The sequence below is a fragment of the Lithobates pipiens genome, unplaced genomic scaffold (genome assembly GCF_037356315.1).
Source record: "Lithobates pipiens isolate NorthernLeopardFrog02 unplaced genomic scaffold, aLitPip1_a1.2 Scaffold_18, whole genome shotgun sequence".
NCBI classification, from domain to species: domain Eukaryota; kingdom Metazoa; phylum Chordata; class Amphibia; order Anura; family Ranidae; genus Lithobates; species Lithobates pipiens.
The window spans coordinates 369,661,411-369,678,262 of record NW_027507758.1 but is presented as its reverse complement, the minus strand read 5'-3'; the positions used below and the strand labels follow the sequence as shown (position 1 = coordinate 369,678,262).

At 43.1% G+C, this 16,852-nt stretch overlaps 1 protein-coding gene across 18 annotated transcripts in view; it reads left to right on the top strand.

The window, feature by feature from the left end:
- Nucleotides 1-16,852, top strand: part of DIS3L2 (DIS3 like 3'-5' exoribonuclease 2) — an 867,027-nt gene that overhangs the window by 127,367 nt on the left and 722,808 nt on the right. For all 18 annotated transcript variants that reach the window (XM_077487662.1, XM_077487653.1, XM_077487654.1 and 15 more), the window contains one exon: nucleotides 9,473-9,526. In XM_077487662.1, coding sequence (XP_077343788.1) covers nucleotides 9,473-9,526 — 54 coding nt within the window. The remainder of the gene's footprint in view (nucleotides 1-9,472; nucleotides 9,527-16,852) is intronic.

Here is a 16,852-nt window from a genome sequence, read left to right as displayed (position 1 = left end):
ATCTGCTTTCTTCCCCTTTCTACACTCTTTGGAAAGTGAAGATCGTGTTAGAAATCCTCCTTCCTTTTCAGCAGTGGAGTGGGTGGGGAGTCTGGGATTACACTGGGAGCTGACTGGAGGAAAGGCATGCACTCCACATAAGGCGAGAAACGAAGCAACACGCAGAGCTGTAGTCTGATAGACAAGCTCCCTGCTAAGCTCCCTCCCTGACCCTCCCGCAACCCAGTTTTATGTACCTTGTACTATGTGGCTTTCTTTGATGACAATAATGCTTGTGATACTTTTACTGAATAAAAACATATACTGTACTTACTCTTGTTACTTTTATTGGCTTAGTGGTGCTCACCTCATCTAAAGTCCCAGGGCAAAATTTTCTTTTTTTTTTTTTTGTCTCTCCATAGTAGGATTAAACATAGCAGATTACCATCTAGTCCTCAGGGCCCTTTTGTTGTGCAGGAGGCTGGGGATCAGGTAGATCTTTCCAAATATTGGAAGATCCTTACTTTTCCTCTTAGGAGGATCCTAACAGGGAGGGTGTAGCCTCACAAGTCAGGTGCTTGTCTATTCCCTTACTTAACCCTTTTTTGTTGCTTGAGGGATCTACCAATAATAAGGTTCATTTGAACCTCCTCCACTTGATGTTTTTTCCTGTTCTGGAATAGCTTATGTATTCTGAAGGGGTACGTTTCTATGAAGAAATGGGGGGGGGGGGGGGTTACAGCAAATGATGCTGCAATCACCTCAGTGAGCAGAGTCTCGCATGTCCAGTGGATAATTCACTGATGTTAAAGGATCCAGGAAATTAAGGTTGGAACTTCCTTTTAAAGAAAAGATGTCTCTTGCAGTTGCTGCAATTGATGTTTCTCAGTCCATTAACTCTTTAATATCTGCTCCGCCTTTTTGGTGAAGCACATTTTGAGTCGCGCTAATTCATTGAAAAATGTGGACTTCAAAGGGTTAAAGAACAGTTTGTGAGATACCTGAAATTCTGCCTGATCAGCAGGCCCGGCAATGGGCTGGTGTATCTGACGCACTGTCTCACAGATGCTATGCAAGAATCTATCATTTAAGCCTTACGTCTTATACTTGGACTAGTGCATTCTCACATAGTTCCGTGGCTTAAATATTGATCAGTTGAAACACCATGTGAAAACACTTAGCCAGTTTGTCCCTTCCTGGAGTACGGCTATTTAGAGTGGATAAGTACATCCAAAAGGATAAAGCTCTTTACCAGTAAAAGGAGGTTCAAACATTTCTCCTTTTATTCGTGCTTTCTCTCCTATGCCTGGGACATCTGCCTTTAGGCAGTCTTGATGGTCTCCATGTTCAGGGGAAAGTCCCCAAGGGCAGCACCAGGATCTTGGGGGCAGAAAGCGCATAAAACAGAATGCTAAATCCTTCTCATGAAGGCGCACCCCCACTTGTTTGGGTGAGGGGATAGATACCATACCGAAGAAGGTATTCTTACCCCAGACAAGAATCGGTTCCATTGTAGGATTAATTCAACTTTTCAAAACAAAGAAATTCCTTCATTCGGCTGTGTAGGAGATTTTTAGGGAAAATGGTGGCCTTCAAGGCCGTCCCTCACATGCAGCTTTACGCAGACTGCTTCAAGACACCATCCTGTTGGTCTGGAATAAGATTGCCTTGTTTGTTTCCAATGCGCTTTTCTCCCAACATAGGTCAGAGCTTAAATTGGTTATCCAGCAGGAGGGAAAAATCTTTATTCTGTAAGGTGTTAACAGATGCCAGCCTTCTAGGCTGGGGAGTAGCCCTGGAAGAAGATTCTGTCCAGGGGAGATGGTCCAGGTTAGAGGACCTTGCCTATCAACTTTTTTGGAAGTTTCAGGCAGTACATCTGGCCCTAGAATCTTGGCGGTCAGACTACGGGACTGTCCTGACAGGATTGTCTGACAAGGCCATGGCGGTGGCTTATATCGATCACCAGGGGGGACACGAGGTCATGCAGCCCAAAAAGAGGTGAATAATGTTCTAGCTTTGGCAGAACACATTATGTACCTATCGGCAATTCAAAATTTTCAGGTGTACTAATTGAGACGACAACCATTATTTCCAGGAGAGTGATCTCTTCACACCGACATCTTCCTAGCAATATGTCAGACGGGGTATTCCGGACATGGACCTATTCGCGTCCAGATTCATTAATAAGGTCGACAACTTTGTCAAACAAGGGGTCTGCTAGCAGGCGGAATAGACACATTAGTCTTCCCATGGGATCAGTTTTCACTGACCTATGCATTTCCTCCAGTTCTGCTACTTCCGTGCCTTCGCTGCAGGATTAAGTGGTAACAAAAGGAGGTGATTGTGGCGGCCCCAGCGGGTCCCAGAAGATCTTTACTGAGATCAAGAAGGCAGTAGGAGTCCTTTGGACTCTGCCATTATAGCCAGACCTTCTTGCACAAGGTCCGGTATTTCATCCTACTTTACGGACAAGGAGTTTAACAGGTTTGACTGTTGAATCCCAATCTATAAGATCTTGGGTGATCTCCTTTGGTAGTGTCTACTTTGACTAATGCCAGGAAGCTGGCTTCCAGAATCACTTACTATAGAGTCTGGAAGGCATAGGTTTCTTGGTGTGGATCTGGCGGTTGGCACCCCAGGAAGTACCGGTATGTCAATAGGCAGGATTCCTGATTTCCTGCATATGGGATCTGAAATGTAGCTGGCCTTGACTTCTATCAAGAGCCAGATCGAGGCCTTGTCGGTGTCTTTTCCTATGGCCTCTTGCTTCCCACTCTTGAGGCGTAGCTTATTCAGGGGGTAACACGGTTTATTCCCCCTATCACGGCACCTCTAAATCCTCAAGATTTAAAATTGGTCTTATCGGCTTTGCTGAATCAGTCGTTTGAACCTTACGAGAAATTCCCTTGGTTCTTTTGACAAGAGATTATCTTTTCTGCTTGCCATTTCTTCTACTAGAACAGTATCGGAACTAACGGGTCTCTTGTAAGAGCCATATTTCATCCTGCATAAGGATGAGGTGGTTTTATGTCCTCATCCTGAATTCTTACCAAAAGTGGTAACAGGTTTTCATTTAAACCAAGATGTCATTCTTCCTCCTTTCTCCCCAGAGCCTTAACCTGGGGAAGAGAAAGCACTACATTCTCGATGTAGTAAAAGCGATCAGAGCCTATTTAAAGGTGACTGCTCAGGTTTGCAAAACACAGGTTTTGTTTGTACTGCCAGAGGGTCCAAGATGTGGACAAGCAGTGTCAAGATCCACTATTTTTCAATTGTATTTGTCAAGTGATTATTTAAAGCGGGATTCCACCCTGAAGTGGAACCTCCGCTGATCGGATCCCTCCCCCCTCCGGTGTCACAATTGACACCTTTCAGGGGGGAGGGGGATGGAGATACCTGTCAAAGACAGGTATTTACACCCACTTCCGGGCATAGACTCCCGTGGGAGTCTACGCCATTTCCTGCCCTGCCGCGCTGTCTGCTGGGACACACACGGGTCCCAGTGACAGCGCGGAGATTTCCTATTGCGCGGCTCGCGCATGCGCAGTAGGGAACCGGGAAGTGAAGCCGATTCGCTTCACTTCCTGATTCCCTCACCTAGAATGGTGACTGCAGCAGCCGAGAGCCGAGTGATCGATCGGCCTCGGCTGCCGGCATCGCTGGAACCCGGGACAGGTGAGTGTCCATTTATTAAGTCAGCAGCTGTAGTATTTATAGCTGCTGGCTTTTAATATTTTTTTTTTTTTTGGTGGAATCCCTCTTTAAGCTTCAGCTTAAAGAAGAAAATTCTTCCTTCTCATATTAAGAGCACATTCATCCAGGGCGATTAGTGCCTCTTGGGTGGAGCATCATCAGGCCTCTATGGCTCAGATCTGTAAGGCCGTGACTTGGTCTTCAGTTCATACGTTTTATCAAATCGATATTAAAGGTCATGAGGATTTTGCCTATGCTGCAGGCTACAGTAGGAGTCCTGGCCTCCTGTTTTTTGTTCTGTGCCCCCCCCCCTTTCAGTTGCCATTGCTATGGGACATCCCACATAGTAACCACTATGGCTGTGTCCCCTGATGTAAGAAAATAAAACAGGATTTTTAAAACCGCTTACTGGTAAAAACCCTTTTCTTTGATGTACATCAGGGGACACAGCGGTCCCTCCCTCCTTATACACTTGTATTGCTTGGCTATAAAACTGAGGACTCCCAGTAATGGGAGGGGTTAAATGGGGGAAGTACACGCCTTAATTGTCCAGCACCTGTAGGTCCGATATAACCCACATAGTAATTACTATGGCTCTGTGTCCCCTGATGTACATCAAAGAAAATGATTTTTACAGGTAAGCTGTTTTAAAAATCCTATTTTTTTTTTTTTTTGCTTTACATTTTCAGCAGGTGATTAAGCCAGCAGGCCTGTTTTTAACCACTTCAGCCCTGGAAGGTTTTACCCCCTTCCTGACCAGAGCACTTTTTACAATTTGGCACTGTCGCTTTAACTGGCAATTGCGTGGTCATGCAATGTTGTACCTAAACTAAATTTGCGTCTCCCCCCCAACAAATATTTATTTTGATGGTATTTGATTACCTCTGCCATTTTTTATTTTTTGCGTTAAACGTAAAAACCAAAAATTTTGAAAAAATATTTCTACTTTTTGTTATAAGAAAAATCGAATAAACTTCGTTTTAGTCATATATGTTTAGGCCAAAATGTATTCAGCCACGTGTCTTTGGTAAAAAAAAAGTCAAGTGTACATTGGTTTGTGCAAAAGTTATAGCATCTGCAAACTAGGGTACATTTTCTGGAATTTACAGCTTTTAGTTTGACTACCTATCATTTGAGGTGCAAAAATGGCAGGGCAGTTTAGTTATGCCCATGAGGAGGGATAGGCCCAGGAAGATCTTAAATTTTGGAAACCATAATTGGTTTCCAATCTCTGGCAAGGGAGGACTGGGGATTAGTGGCTATGTATTGACCAGCATACAAATTGCTTTTGTCCACAATAGATCTATAGAGATCTTCGGTGAAAAACAGCGAATAAACAAGTGACCTAAAATCAACTATTTCCACCTGAATTCCGGGTTGGCCAGTGAATGGGGGAAGTGCGGGTGCTGCAGAAGTGGTGGGTTCCAAATTGGGATTGGTGATTGCAGCAGGGAGGGCACTATGGGCTCGACGGGCCTGTTTGTCTTAGTGGCAGTGTGACACTACTTGTGCTCGCTACCTCACCAGCTTGAACTTCACTTATGGGACTCGCCATGTCACTACTTGTTACTGCAGTGCTGGTTTGACTATGACCAGGGTGTACCAGGCCGCTGGGGGGAAAAATCGTTGTCACTAGCAACGGGTTAACTGGGGGGGAAATCAAGGGGTTAAACCTTAGGGGGGACAGGAGGTACCTTAGACCTAAAGGGGCCTACCACTAACTGCCCTAATACTTATAACCGTCACAAATGACACCAATGCAGTAATAGGTAAAAAAAATAAAAACTGCTATTGGTATCGCTGTGACAAGGGTTGTAGTGTAGTGTTAGTGCAGTCTGTCTTCGATGTCTTCTCTCCTCGAAGTCGCAACGAAAAGGCTTCACGAGGAGCAATGATGTCACTTCCTCTGCTTCTGTTTACATTACAGAAGCGCAGGAAGCGTCTCATTTGCCAGGAGGGATCGCGAGGGGGTGGCCTCCCCCCTCAGCACCAATCGCTCCTGGAAAGATGCCGACCGCCTCGGCACAAGGGGGGGGGTCTGTGGGAGGGGAGTATCATACCCATACGTTACTCTGCCTGCCCGTGCCATTCTGCTGCAGTATATCTGCGTGAGGCGATTGGCAAGTGGTTAAATGTATCAGACCAATTTTTTAACACTGATGGGTTGGTTATAGTGATTATATTTTATTTATGTAAAACTTATCGCAAAAGAAACTGATCTGTTTATAAAGTGCTAGCTGGAGTTAAGTTTCAATTTCTTAGTGTATCTAAATCTGCTAGTACATCTAACACTCCTCCCCCTCCAGACTAACAATGCTGCTGCCCAAATATGCTCCCTGTGCTCATCCGTTCATAGCCAGGGCACACTAATGAAAGTGGTGTGTAACTGGCCAGATAGGTGAAAACGGGAAAAGCCTAAGAAAATCAATGCATCCACCACATCTAATGATTGGCAAACTGCAATATAGTACATTTTTAGTTTTTGGGTTACCGCTTTAATATTTTTAATAATTTTCGGTACAGGTTTTTCAGAGTAGTTTACTATAAAGTCGGATACATAAAATATTGCCCAGTATGCCACCTGATTGTAAATAGCCTCTTATTAACTTGTGCTGCTTTTACATTTTCTACATAGGACTGTATATGCAAATGTCTATACATTAGTTCTTATAGAATGCATTTAGGTAAAACTCTTTTGGTTGTAAACCTCAGTTGTGAAATATGAAAAAAGTGCATATATATCTGTATTGTTTACTTGTCTATCTTCAGAGCTCAAAGTGTCGTTTCTCTGGCACTTTGTTCCTATTATCTGCATGAGCCACTCCTGACACAAGATACATTTCAGGGGGAGGGGAGGGGGGGGGGAGCTCAGCACAGTGTTTGTTCAGAATGCAGTTCTGCATGTTCATTCGTTCCTGTGGAGGGGGTGTGTCCCTTTTCTCCAATCGGCACACACATTGTAACTGCAGTTTTCTGCCCCCCTCCCCTATGATGAGCAAATTAAGGATTTTATCACAATACACTACTTTTGAATGAATGTAGAGAAGACTGCGGGTAAACAAATTTTTGTGGGGAGATTTATTTCATAGCCATCACCTGAGGTGAGGCTACTCGCTTCACTGGGTATATGAAGGGTTTACAACCACTCTACTAGACAAACGTTTTAAATCCTCCCCTCCCTTATTTTTTTTTTCCGCCCAAAGTGCTAAACCTAAATGGAAACATTGAGCAGAATAAAATGCTGCCTAATTCAAGGTTTAAACTATCCTAAGCTGTATTAAGCAGCTCTAATACTCCAGTAGCCTTGTAGCTTACTATTTCACCCCACCCCCAAACGCCGATCAATGACATGTTGTAATGCTTCAGCCGTTTTTCAATATCATTGCTGAACATTTAAAGCCCCATTAATTTGTCTTTTACTGTCCTGTCTCTATTTGCTGCTAGCATATATGCATCGTTTTGCTGTGCATCTTAAAGCAAATGTGGTTCTCTCCAGATGTTTGTTAGTAAACTCGCATTTAACAAGTGAACAGTCATGTTATTGGTTTGAGTCCAGCATCTGCTGCATTATACACTTAAGCTGTGCTTTTGATTAACCATAGCTAAACACCTCACTTCCCTAGTTCGTAAATGCTTTACCTGCTCCCAGATTCAATAATAGTACAGCATAGTTCTCAATTACTTCAATTCAGCAAAAATAAGCAGTAGCATTTTAATCTAGCTTAAAGTTTTCATTGCAAATGAACACTGCTTTTGTGACAAAGCAACCCTCTAGTCCTGGACAGACCTCCTCTCATCACCACCCCTCTTGACAAAAACATCTGTTCCTTGCAGATGGGAAATGCAACTTGTTCCAAATATGAGATCACAGCGTGAAATGAGCAACATGGTAAATAGAATTTTGGTCAGGGAAGATATTGGACCCATCTGCTCAGATATAAGTTTTAAGTGCGATAATTGCTTGTTAGAGAAGCCAGAGATGAAAATGAATCGTGCACAATGTGGGCACATATTCTGATGGTGAGCTTTACCATAAGCCTCCAGGAATCCTAAGATTTTGTGATGCCAACGTCACTTAACCCAGTGCAGACTGATAAAATAGGACCCCGCTGGTTTGACAGCTTCTGTACAGATTCAGCTGCATTGAAAATCCTATCTTGTGTACGTTATCAGTCTTGCTGATTAAATTTGTGAGGTTTGTCTAATGAAATTCCAAAGACAGACCTATGTAGTACCCAAAAGGAGTATGGTATCTTGATTGAAAAAACTTTAATGATTGATTTAAGTAGTTTGCTTCTCTGAAGTCATGCATTAGCTCAGTTGAGAATAGTTATGATCACTGACCAAATAAGTTTGGAATCCTGGGATTTCAGTGTCTGAGATCTTCTGTGCCTTGATGGAAATTGAACCTACATTTGTTTTGTATGTTTTAGCCTTGAGAGAAGCCAAAGTGCAAGAACAGTTTTGGCCAGTGTGATTTTAATTGATCCAGGAGGCATAAATACATGCCTTCTATCTGTAGCTACAGAGTAACGCCTATCCTCCAGTTAGAGTAGATTAAATTTTTTTTTGTATATTAAGCAGACCTGGTTCTGCAGAAGTATTGCCTATCTAGCTTGGCTCTTAGAAGAGCAGAGGTAAGGCATGGCCTATAACAAGTTTCCTAATCTCCCACATGAGCAACCAGCAAAGGTAACTGTTCTCTTGTATTTCTCGTTCTGTTTGGAAGCCTCTGGGTGTACTCTGTATTTTGTATTACAGCATGTTAATTTTTAGTGGCCCAGTGCCCACAAATCTGCTTGAAGACAGAATCTAGCAAGTCAAACAAGCAGCTGCAGGCATGTGGTCTATCAAATCTTGGGCGAACTTCTGTTCTTTGCCTTGGAAACACTGAACCTGCAGATGGGTTGAAAAGAAACATGTGTGACACAGCCAGAATAAAATAACTGCACTAGGACTATAGAATTTGATTTATCGGGAACCTAACACCTGAGCAATCCTTTATGACATGATCTCATAATGAAACTGCCTAAATAAAATTGTCTTCCTAGATGTTTGCTTTCCCTTATTTTGTTGCTACACCCTCTCAAAATGCAACTTGTAGCACACTGAAATTATGAAATAAAAGAATGGCGATCATTATGTACTCTAGAAAATTGTTTTTTAAAGTAGCACTAAAGCCAAACCTTCATTTTTAAGAGTATCAGAGGTTTAGATCTCCTTTTTTTTGTGCTTGCCATCTGTGTCCCAAAGGGGGATAATTGCCTTTAAGTTATGAGGGGATCCTTAGTTATCACCAAAACTAGTGTCTCCATTGAAGGTCTCATCTACTCCTGTTCTGGTGACAATCCAAAATTGGAGTTTATCGCTATCCTTCTTGGTGCATAGTGTTAAACTGGACAAACTGAGGGTGAAGCCCTCTACAGGGGCATAGATCGCAATAAACACTTTTTTTATTTGGTTTTTTCCCATATCCAAAATCTAAAAGAAACGTTACACTAGGCGAGACACTCAGCTCGTCTCTGCATCACATAAAATTCAGAATACATCTCTAAACCCCCATTCCCCTTATCTATCCCCTCCCCACCTCCCAGAAACATTATTCATTCTTTCTTGCCCCAATTTTATCTTAAATTCATCTTCTCTTCTACCTCCTTTTCTATAGGTCCTTCTCCACTCTACCCAAACCAAAAAATGCCTTCAGTTATAAAAACTTTTTTTTAAATAACTTTGTGTATGCTTTAGAGCAGCCAGTGTCTGACTTTCTGTATCATACTGCTCTATTCTTACTCACTAGGGTCCCCTAAGGATTAATCCGAAGAAGTTTCATGAAGCGTTCCTGCCTTCACCGGTAAGATTGCCCTTGTGTCTTCATTAGATGCTTTCCTCCTTGAATGTTGGCTTTGTTGTCTTTGTAGGTGCTTAAGATAACTTATGTTCATAAACGACCTGGAGGATGGGGTAAACAGTTCATTCTCTATTTGTGGACTATCTAAGCTAAGCAGGGCAATAACCTCTCTGCAATATGTGGAAACCTTGCAAGAAGATCTGAACAAATTAATGGGGTGGGCAACTATATAACAAATGAGGTTTTAATTGAGGAAAAATGTAAAATGATGCCTTTGGATGGCAAAAATATGTAATATACTTGCTGGTAGGAGAACCTCTGAGGAAATAAAGGATGGAAAAGGACCTGGGGGTCCAAGCTGCTAACAAAGCAAATGGAATATTGGCATGCATTAAAAATTAACGCCAGAAATGGTGATGATTCTCCCACTCTACAAGACTCTGTTCCGGCTGCACCTGGAGTATGCTGTCCAGTTCTGGGCACCAATCCTCAGGAAGGATGTGCTGGAGCGAGTACAGAAAAGGGCAACAAAGCTAATAAAGGGACTGGAGGATATTGGTTATGAAGAGAGGTTGCGAGCACTGAACCTGTTCTCACTGGAGATGAGACGCTTGAGGAGATATGATTTTAATTTACAAATGCCATACCGGTGACCCCACAATAGGGATAAAACTTTTCTGTGGAAGGGAGTTTAATAAGACACATGGCCACTCATTAAGATTAGCAGAAAAGTGGTTTAAGCTTAGACTGCGTAGAGGGTCCTTTATTGTAAGAGCGGCAAGGATGTGGAATTCCCTTCCACAGGTGATGGTTTCAGCGGGGAGCATCGATAGTTAAAAAAAATATATAAAAAAAAAAATTAGATAAGCACCTGAACGAACACTACATACAGGTATATACAAATGTAAATACTGACATAAAATCACCCACATAGGATGAACTACATATGTGTATGCTGAGTATGGGGGTGTGGTCTGACACCAATGTGAGCGGCTGAGTATAGCTCACCTGGGCTCCTCCACCCTAGAACCAGACCAAGAGATGCTGTGTAGCTGCCCTAGACTGGAGTGCGGGCGGAGGCCTATGGTAAACTGCGACAGGGAGCTGCTTTGGATCCACTCTCGGTTTCGGCTAGTTGACAGGAAGGCATCAGCAATCTCTGTGAACCTGCAAACATAGAAGGGGAGTGGCTGTTAGCGGTAGTGGCTCACTGCAGATGGAGAGACTAGGAAGCTCGGCATTCTCTTGTCTAGGGTGATCGGGAGAGGGATCCATTCGACCCCTAGCGGATCCCTTTTAGTCTCTCCCATTTTATTTGGCTCCCAGCGGTCTTTTCTGGTCCTCCTTAGTAAAGAGGATTTACCACCTCTTTGGTCCTATACCCTCAAACGGTGAACGGCTTACCTCAGCCCTGCTTGGTTTCTCTGCTTCCCTGTGACCCCTTGACTCATACCGGCTTCTGGTAAGAACAAAAGTTTAGACTCTTTTGGCTGCTAAAAAAATTTCCCTACATGCAAACTTTGCTTGTTCTGGATAAATCAAACCTTGTTGCTTACTCTTGACTTTCAAACACCTGAAAAAATCCCAAATAGGTTCAGCAAAAGGAGCTCCTCTCTGCTTTGACTGTTACAGCAAGCACTTTTGAACAGGGGGAGAGAACGTTTGCCAGTGCTGAGGAGAGGTGTTTTAAAACGGAACATTTGAGGGTCATTGATGTAGTCTAGTACTACTATTATCAGTTATGTATTCCTTTGTCTAGTCCCTATAGTTTCAAAAAGAACCAAAAACACTGCGCTATTCGAATGTGTAACCAATATACAAACAGCAGCTAACACAACATCTAGGTGTACAAATGTGACATAATAAATTTTTTGTGAAAAACGTGTAGCGCTTATTTGTTTTTACCACATTACAATGTGACCAATGTAATCAATACATGTGTTAGACTGTGCACAAAACACATAAAAAGAAATATATAAACATTTAAACACTCAATTGCTGTATATGTAAAGCTAGAATGTCCAAGTAAATATATATGAAAAAAATATGTCCACAAAAGTGGAAAAACAGCATGAAAACAGATGAAGAGTTCTCCAGATTTTCCAAGGTTACTGTGTGTGACACGATGAAGTGAAAAACAGTCCTACACCTTCTCCAAAGGATAATCACACAATCACCGCGTGAACCCTCCACCACATAAAATGGGGGCTTACCAGATTTAATGGATCCTACTCAAAATTATATTTGGAGGATCATATGTGCTTGTAGGTATACATAGGCTATTTTTGGAGTGTTGTCTTTTTCTGGAAGGCTTTCAAGTGTAGCTATTTTCTCTGCGGTATGTCTCCATCCACATAGATCATCATAGGTAATGGGATAGATATAAAGGAAGAAAGCAGGGACCACAATAGTGTAACTCCGTTTTTCGTTTCAAACAATTTAATTAAAAATTATCAAACTCACGTGTACAAAGAACATAAGCGCTTTTTCAGTAAAATCTCAGGCTGCAGTGAAGTCCCGACGCGTTTCGTCTTAAGCAGACATCATCTGGGGTACAACTTCAAGGCAGCCCTCCAGTTTATATAGCTAGACCCCCAATCAGGACAAGATTTCCTCCATCAGTGTCACCACCCATCACTTCCGGTATCCAACATGGCCGCCGGCGTGCGTTCCACGCCTCTCTTTAGTAATGTGAAGGTTCTAGTCAAATAGCTGTTACATCCCATACTCTTATATATATTAGACGAATGACTTCCGTATATTTAAACGAACGTCCTAATGCCAATAACGTCCAAATAGAACGCAGGCATAAACATTGAAAAGTTCAGCCGATCTCTTGACCTTAGCGGAAGTAAAAATAAAATGAACGTGACCCCCCGCGTATCTCACGAACGGGAGTGGTCAGCCTGGAACGCACCAACTTTATCCACGTCCCGGCGCCATAACGTCACTTCCGTGTCCCCATACTCAAAAAATAGACGTATAAAAGAACGCCATCTCTAGGGTAATGTACAGATCGGTACAAGAACGAATCTTTTATATATATTAAATAAGGAAAGTATAGAATATGTACTCTCAGCTGAGGGATATATCTAGTAGAAAAAGCATTGGTAAAAAGTAAATAAAAAAGTAAAAAATATAGACAACATTAAACATTCGGACGCTGCATCAAAATCGGAACGCAGTGCCTATGGTTTAGCTATCAATCTATTACGCCAAGCACATGTTATTGTTAATATCACAATGCTACCACCCTTGGCTATGAAATCAATACACGGTCTAAGATCAATCAAATCTCATTTATTTCCCAAGGAAATAAGAAAATGTGCATCAAGTATCAGTAGAAGTTACAATATTACATAGCATACAATCAAAGTGCAATATAAGCCTTATACTTATCGATCCTCGTGACTGGGTCTCCTGATGGAATAAAGAGAGACAGAGAGAGACCTCATGGTTGCAACCCTTTTTTGTTAAACATACCTCAGCCATACCACACCCCATAGCCCATCCTACTCTTTCCCGTAGACCAATCAGCGTCTCTGGGGCGTTTCCTCCCCCAGGCTAACAGTCCTGCCATACTTGGCCTCTGGGGGGCAGTGTTTGCCCATGAATTGCAACTGCTCTGACTGGATTGCAATCTTGTGGCTTGATCTCGGATGCCCCACCAGCTGTCCTTTGTTCTTGCAGACAAGCCGGCGCCATATTATCTTTGAAGTTCAGTACATTCCAGGTAGGCTGAATAGAACTCATTCTGCTATTCAAATTGTGTCACATTCCTTGCTTTTAAACATGTGAAACTGCCTGGCATCAGTATGGCTGAGTTCGGCTGTACAAACAGCTGTGTAGATGTATAATAATCCTGTCTGATTCCAACAGTCATGAATAAGTATTTGGGCATATTCTCCTTTTTTATAACTGGAGATGTGGCTGAGAACTATGACAAAAAGATGCATCAGTATTACAGGACTTTGGCTCGGTTAAAACGAACAGTTAAAGGTAAAGAAGCAGCAGCTAAATTGGAGCGATTTTGCACAGAATAGATCCCAAAATATTGGGAAAATACAACAATCTAAAATATTTCCATTTTCTGCAGCCCTTAAGGGGTGTAGTTCACAGGGTAAATACTCCAAAATGGCCTCAGCACCTTGTACTCCAGTCAGAGGGAGGATCTTTCCATCTTGGAGGTTTCAGTGACAGATGAGCCATAATCTCGGAGATATTGGCGGTTAATGGATGCAAGTCTGATCTGTCAGAAAAGACAGACCAGTTGAAATCTATTATAGAGGAAATTGCATTTTGTCAGACATGACCTACAAAAGGTGCAAGAATGCACTACAGAATTGGAGGGTAGGGTCAGTGGAATTGAGGACATGATACCAAAGAAGCAGATCATCACACTTTTGGACAATATAGAAACCAAATGGAGAGAAGGGAAGAGTGTTTGTTTTCTTTATCGTATATCATATGACACAGTCTCGTAATTACTTGGTGGGTTATAGGCCTACCTTCAGGTGTTGACACTGGTATAACCAATAAAGGAAGTTGACTCCCCTATATAAACCCTCCTCCTTCCAGGAGCACTCAGTTTTTTCGCCAGTGTCTAAGGTGTTGGTCACGAGTGAAGATGTGCCCTGCGGAGCTCCAGGAGGAATCCATGCTGGATTTAACCACTTAAGGACCAGGCCTCTTTTTCAGACTTGGTTACATGTTTAAAACAGTTTTTTTTTTTTGCAAGAAAATCTCCAAACATTTTATATTGTTTTTTTTCTAACACCCTAGAGAATAAAATGGCGGTCATTGAAATACTTTTTTTCACACCGTATTTGCGCAGCGGTCTTACAAGCGCACTTTTTTTTTTTTTTGGAAAAAATTCACTTTTTTGAATAAAAAAAATAAGACAACAGTAAAATTAGCCCAATTTTTTTATATTGTGAAAGATAATGGTACGCCGAGTAAATTGATACCCAACATGTCACGCTTCAAAATTGCGCCCGCTCGTGGAATGGCGTCAAACTTTTAGCCTCAAAAATCTCCATAAGCGACATTTAAAAAATTCTACAGGTTGCATTTTTTGCGTTGGAGGTCTAGGGCTAGAATTATTGCTCTCGCTCTACCGATCGCGGTGATACCTCACATGTGTGGTTTGACCACCGTTTTCATATGCGGGCGCTACTCACGTATGCGCTTGCTTCTGTGCGCAAGCTCGTCGTGACGGGGTGTTTTTTAACATTTTTTTTTCTTTATTTTAATTGATTTTATTTATTTTTACACTGTTTTAAATTTTTTTTTTAAATGGATCACTTTTATTCCTATTGCAAGGAATGTAAACATCCCTTGTAATAGAAAAAGCATGACAGGTCCTCAGATCTCATATTTGGGCTAAAATGCAAAAAAAGAAAAAAAGAAAATCTGACATTTAAAAAAAATATACCTTTAAGAGGTATGGGCGGAAGTGACGTTTTGACGTCGCTTCCGCCCTCCTATGGTATAGAGAAGAGTGGGGCCATCTTAGCCTCACTTGTATCTATGCCCAGCAGATGAAGGGACCCGATCGCCTCCGCCGCTACCGCCGGCTCCGGTAAGCGGCGGAAGGTGCGGGAGGGGGGTGGCACCACTCCCGCGGCCGATAGCGGTGATCTCGCGGCGAATCTGCCACGGAGACCACCGTTATCGTACAGCCGACCGCCGCCTGAAGAGATGGATATCTCAGTTGTGGCAGCAGCTGCTGCCGTTACCGAGATATCCCTCTTCAAAAATAGGACGTACATCGTCGTGCGCCGGTCGGCAAGTGGTTAAAGAAACCTCCACAATCAGATCCATCCTCGCCACTGAGGCCATAGGATGGTGCCTGGACCTCGATGCAAGAACGAGGTTTTTACTGTAATGCTTCTCTTTGAGAGCTGGACCCTAGGAACCAGGAAGTTTTTTGGTCTTGCTACATTTCCTAAAGTTGTCCTGAGGGGTGCTATACAAGGCCCAAAGGAGCGGAACCCCCTTTAAAAGGGCCCCAGTCTTTGAGTGTGTTTAAACGCAGCCCACCGTGATGGATGAAAGTTGGATCTGTCTGTTAAATCAGCAGTATCCTGCAGAGGACAAGGTAAGGGAAGAAGCTTTGCTTTTTCCTTCAATATACCGTATATGCCTTATAAATGTCTCCTCTATAAGGAGTAACTTGCACTACCTATGATGTGTCTTAATGCAGCTCTGTCTCAGAACATGTGTGGTCCCAGTGGCAGAGGGGGTTCTTACTATAAATCTTGTGGGATTTGGTAAAAAATACAGCAGTTTTTAATACAGAGATGTGTATAAACTTCTATATGGGCGGTGGCTGGTTGACGCAGCTGCTTTAGCTGCATTGTTTAATTACAACCCAGCACTTCCACCTAGTAACATTGGGAAACGCCCTATGCTTCTGTGGTTTAAAAAAAAATTATAAATCTGCTGACAGAACCCCCCCCCCCCTCCCCTCCCCCTTGTAGAGGTGTATAGTATGTTCACCTTACTTTGTGTTGGCCATTCGAGTCCCTAGCAGGGCCTGAGAACACAGAGGGGCATGTCCGCAAGGTCATGTGGCGCTGTGTATGGATGTAACGTGTACACACACAGCACTTGCCGCATAGCTGAGGGGAAGCGCTGAGGATGCCAATCAGGTTCCACCTGAGGCTTTATATCGCAGACACTCTCTCATTTTAGAAAGACTTTTTAACTGAAGAGAGGCAGTCTGTCACACTAATGCCACGTACACACGATCAAACAATCGGGTGGAAAAGTCCGGCAAACTCAAGTCCGCGAAGGAGGCGTCGCTGGCCCCTTCACCTGGTATGGACTTAAAGGGGAAACCCAACGCCAAAAAAATCGGCGTGGGGGTCCCCCCCAGGTCCACATCAGACCCTTGTCTGAGCATGCTACCCGGCCGGCCAGGAAAGGGGGGATGAGCGAGCGCCGCATGGCCCCCCCACCCCAAAGCACATTGTCCCCATGTTGATGAGGACAAGGGCCTCTTCCCGACAATGCTGGCCATTGGTTGTCGGGGTCTGCGGGCGGGGGGCTTATCAGAATCCGGGAGCCCCCTTTAATAAGGGGGCCCCCGTATACCGGCCCCCCGCCCTATGTGAATGAGTATGGGGTACAATGTACCCCTATCCATTCACCTGGAAAAAAAAGTAAAAAAAACACAACACACAAGTAAACAAAATAGGCACAGGGTAAAACTGTCTTGGCTTAGATGATCTATTGTTAATAGACCAGTCAGTGGCTTGCTTGAAGCAAGGTGTAGCCATCACAAGCAGTTACCTGGAAGGTTTGGGTTGGATTCTCAACCTAAAG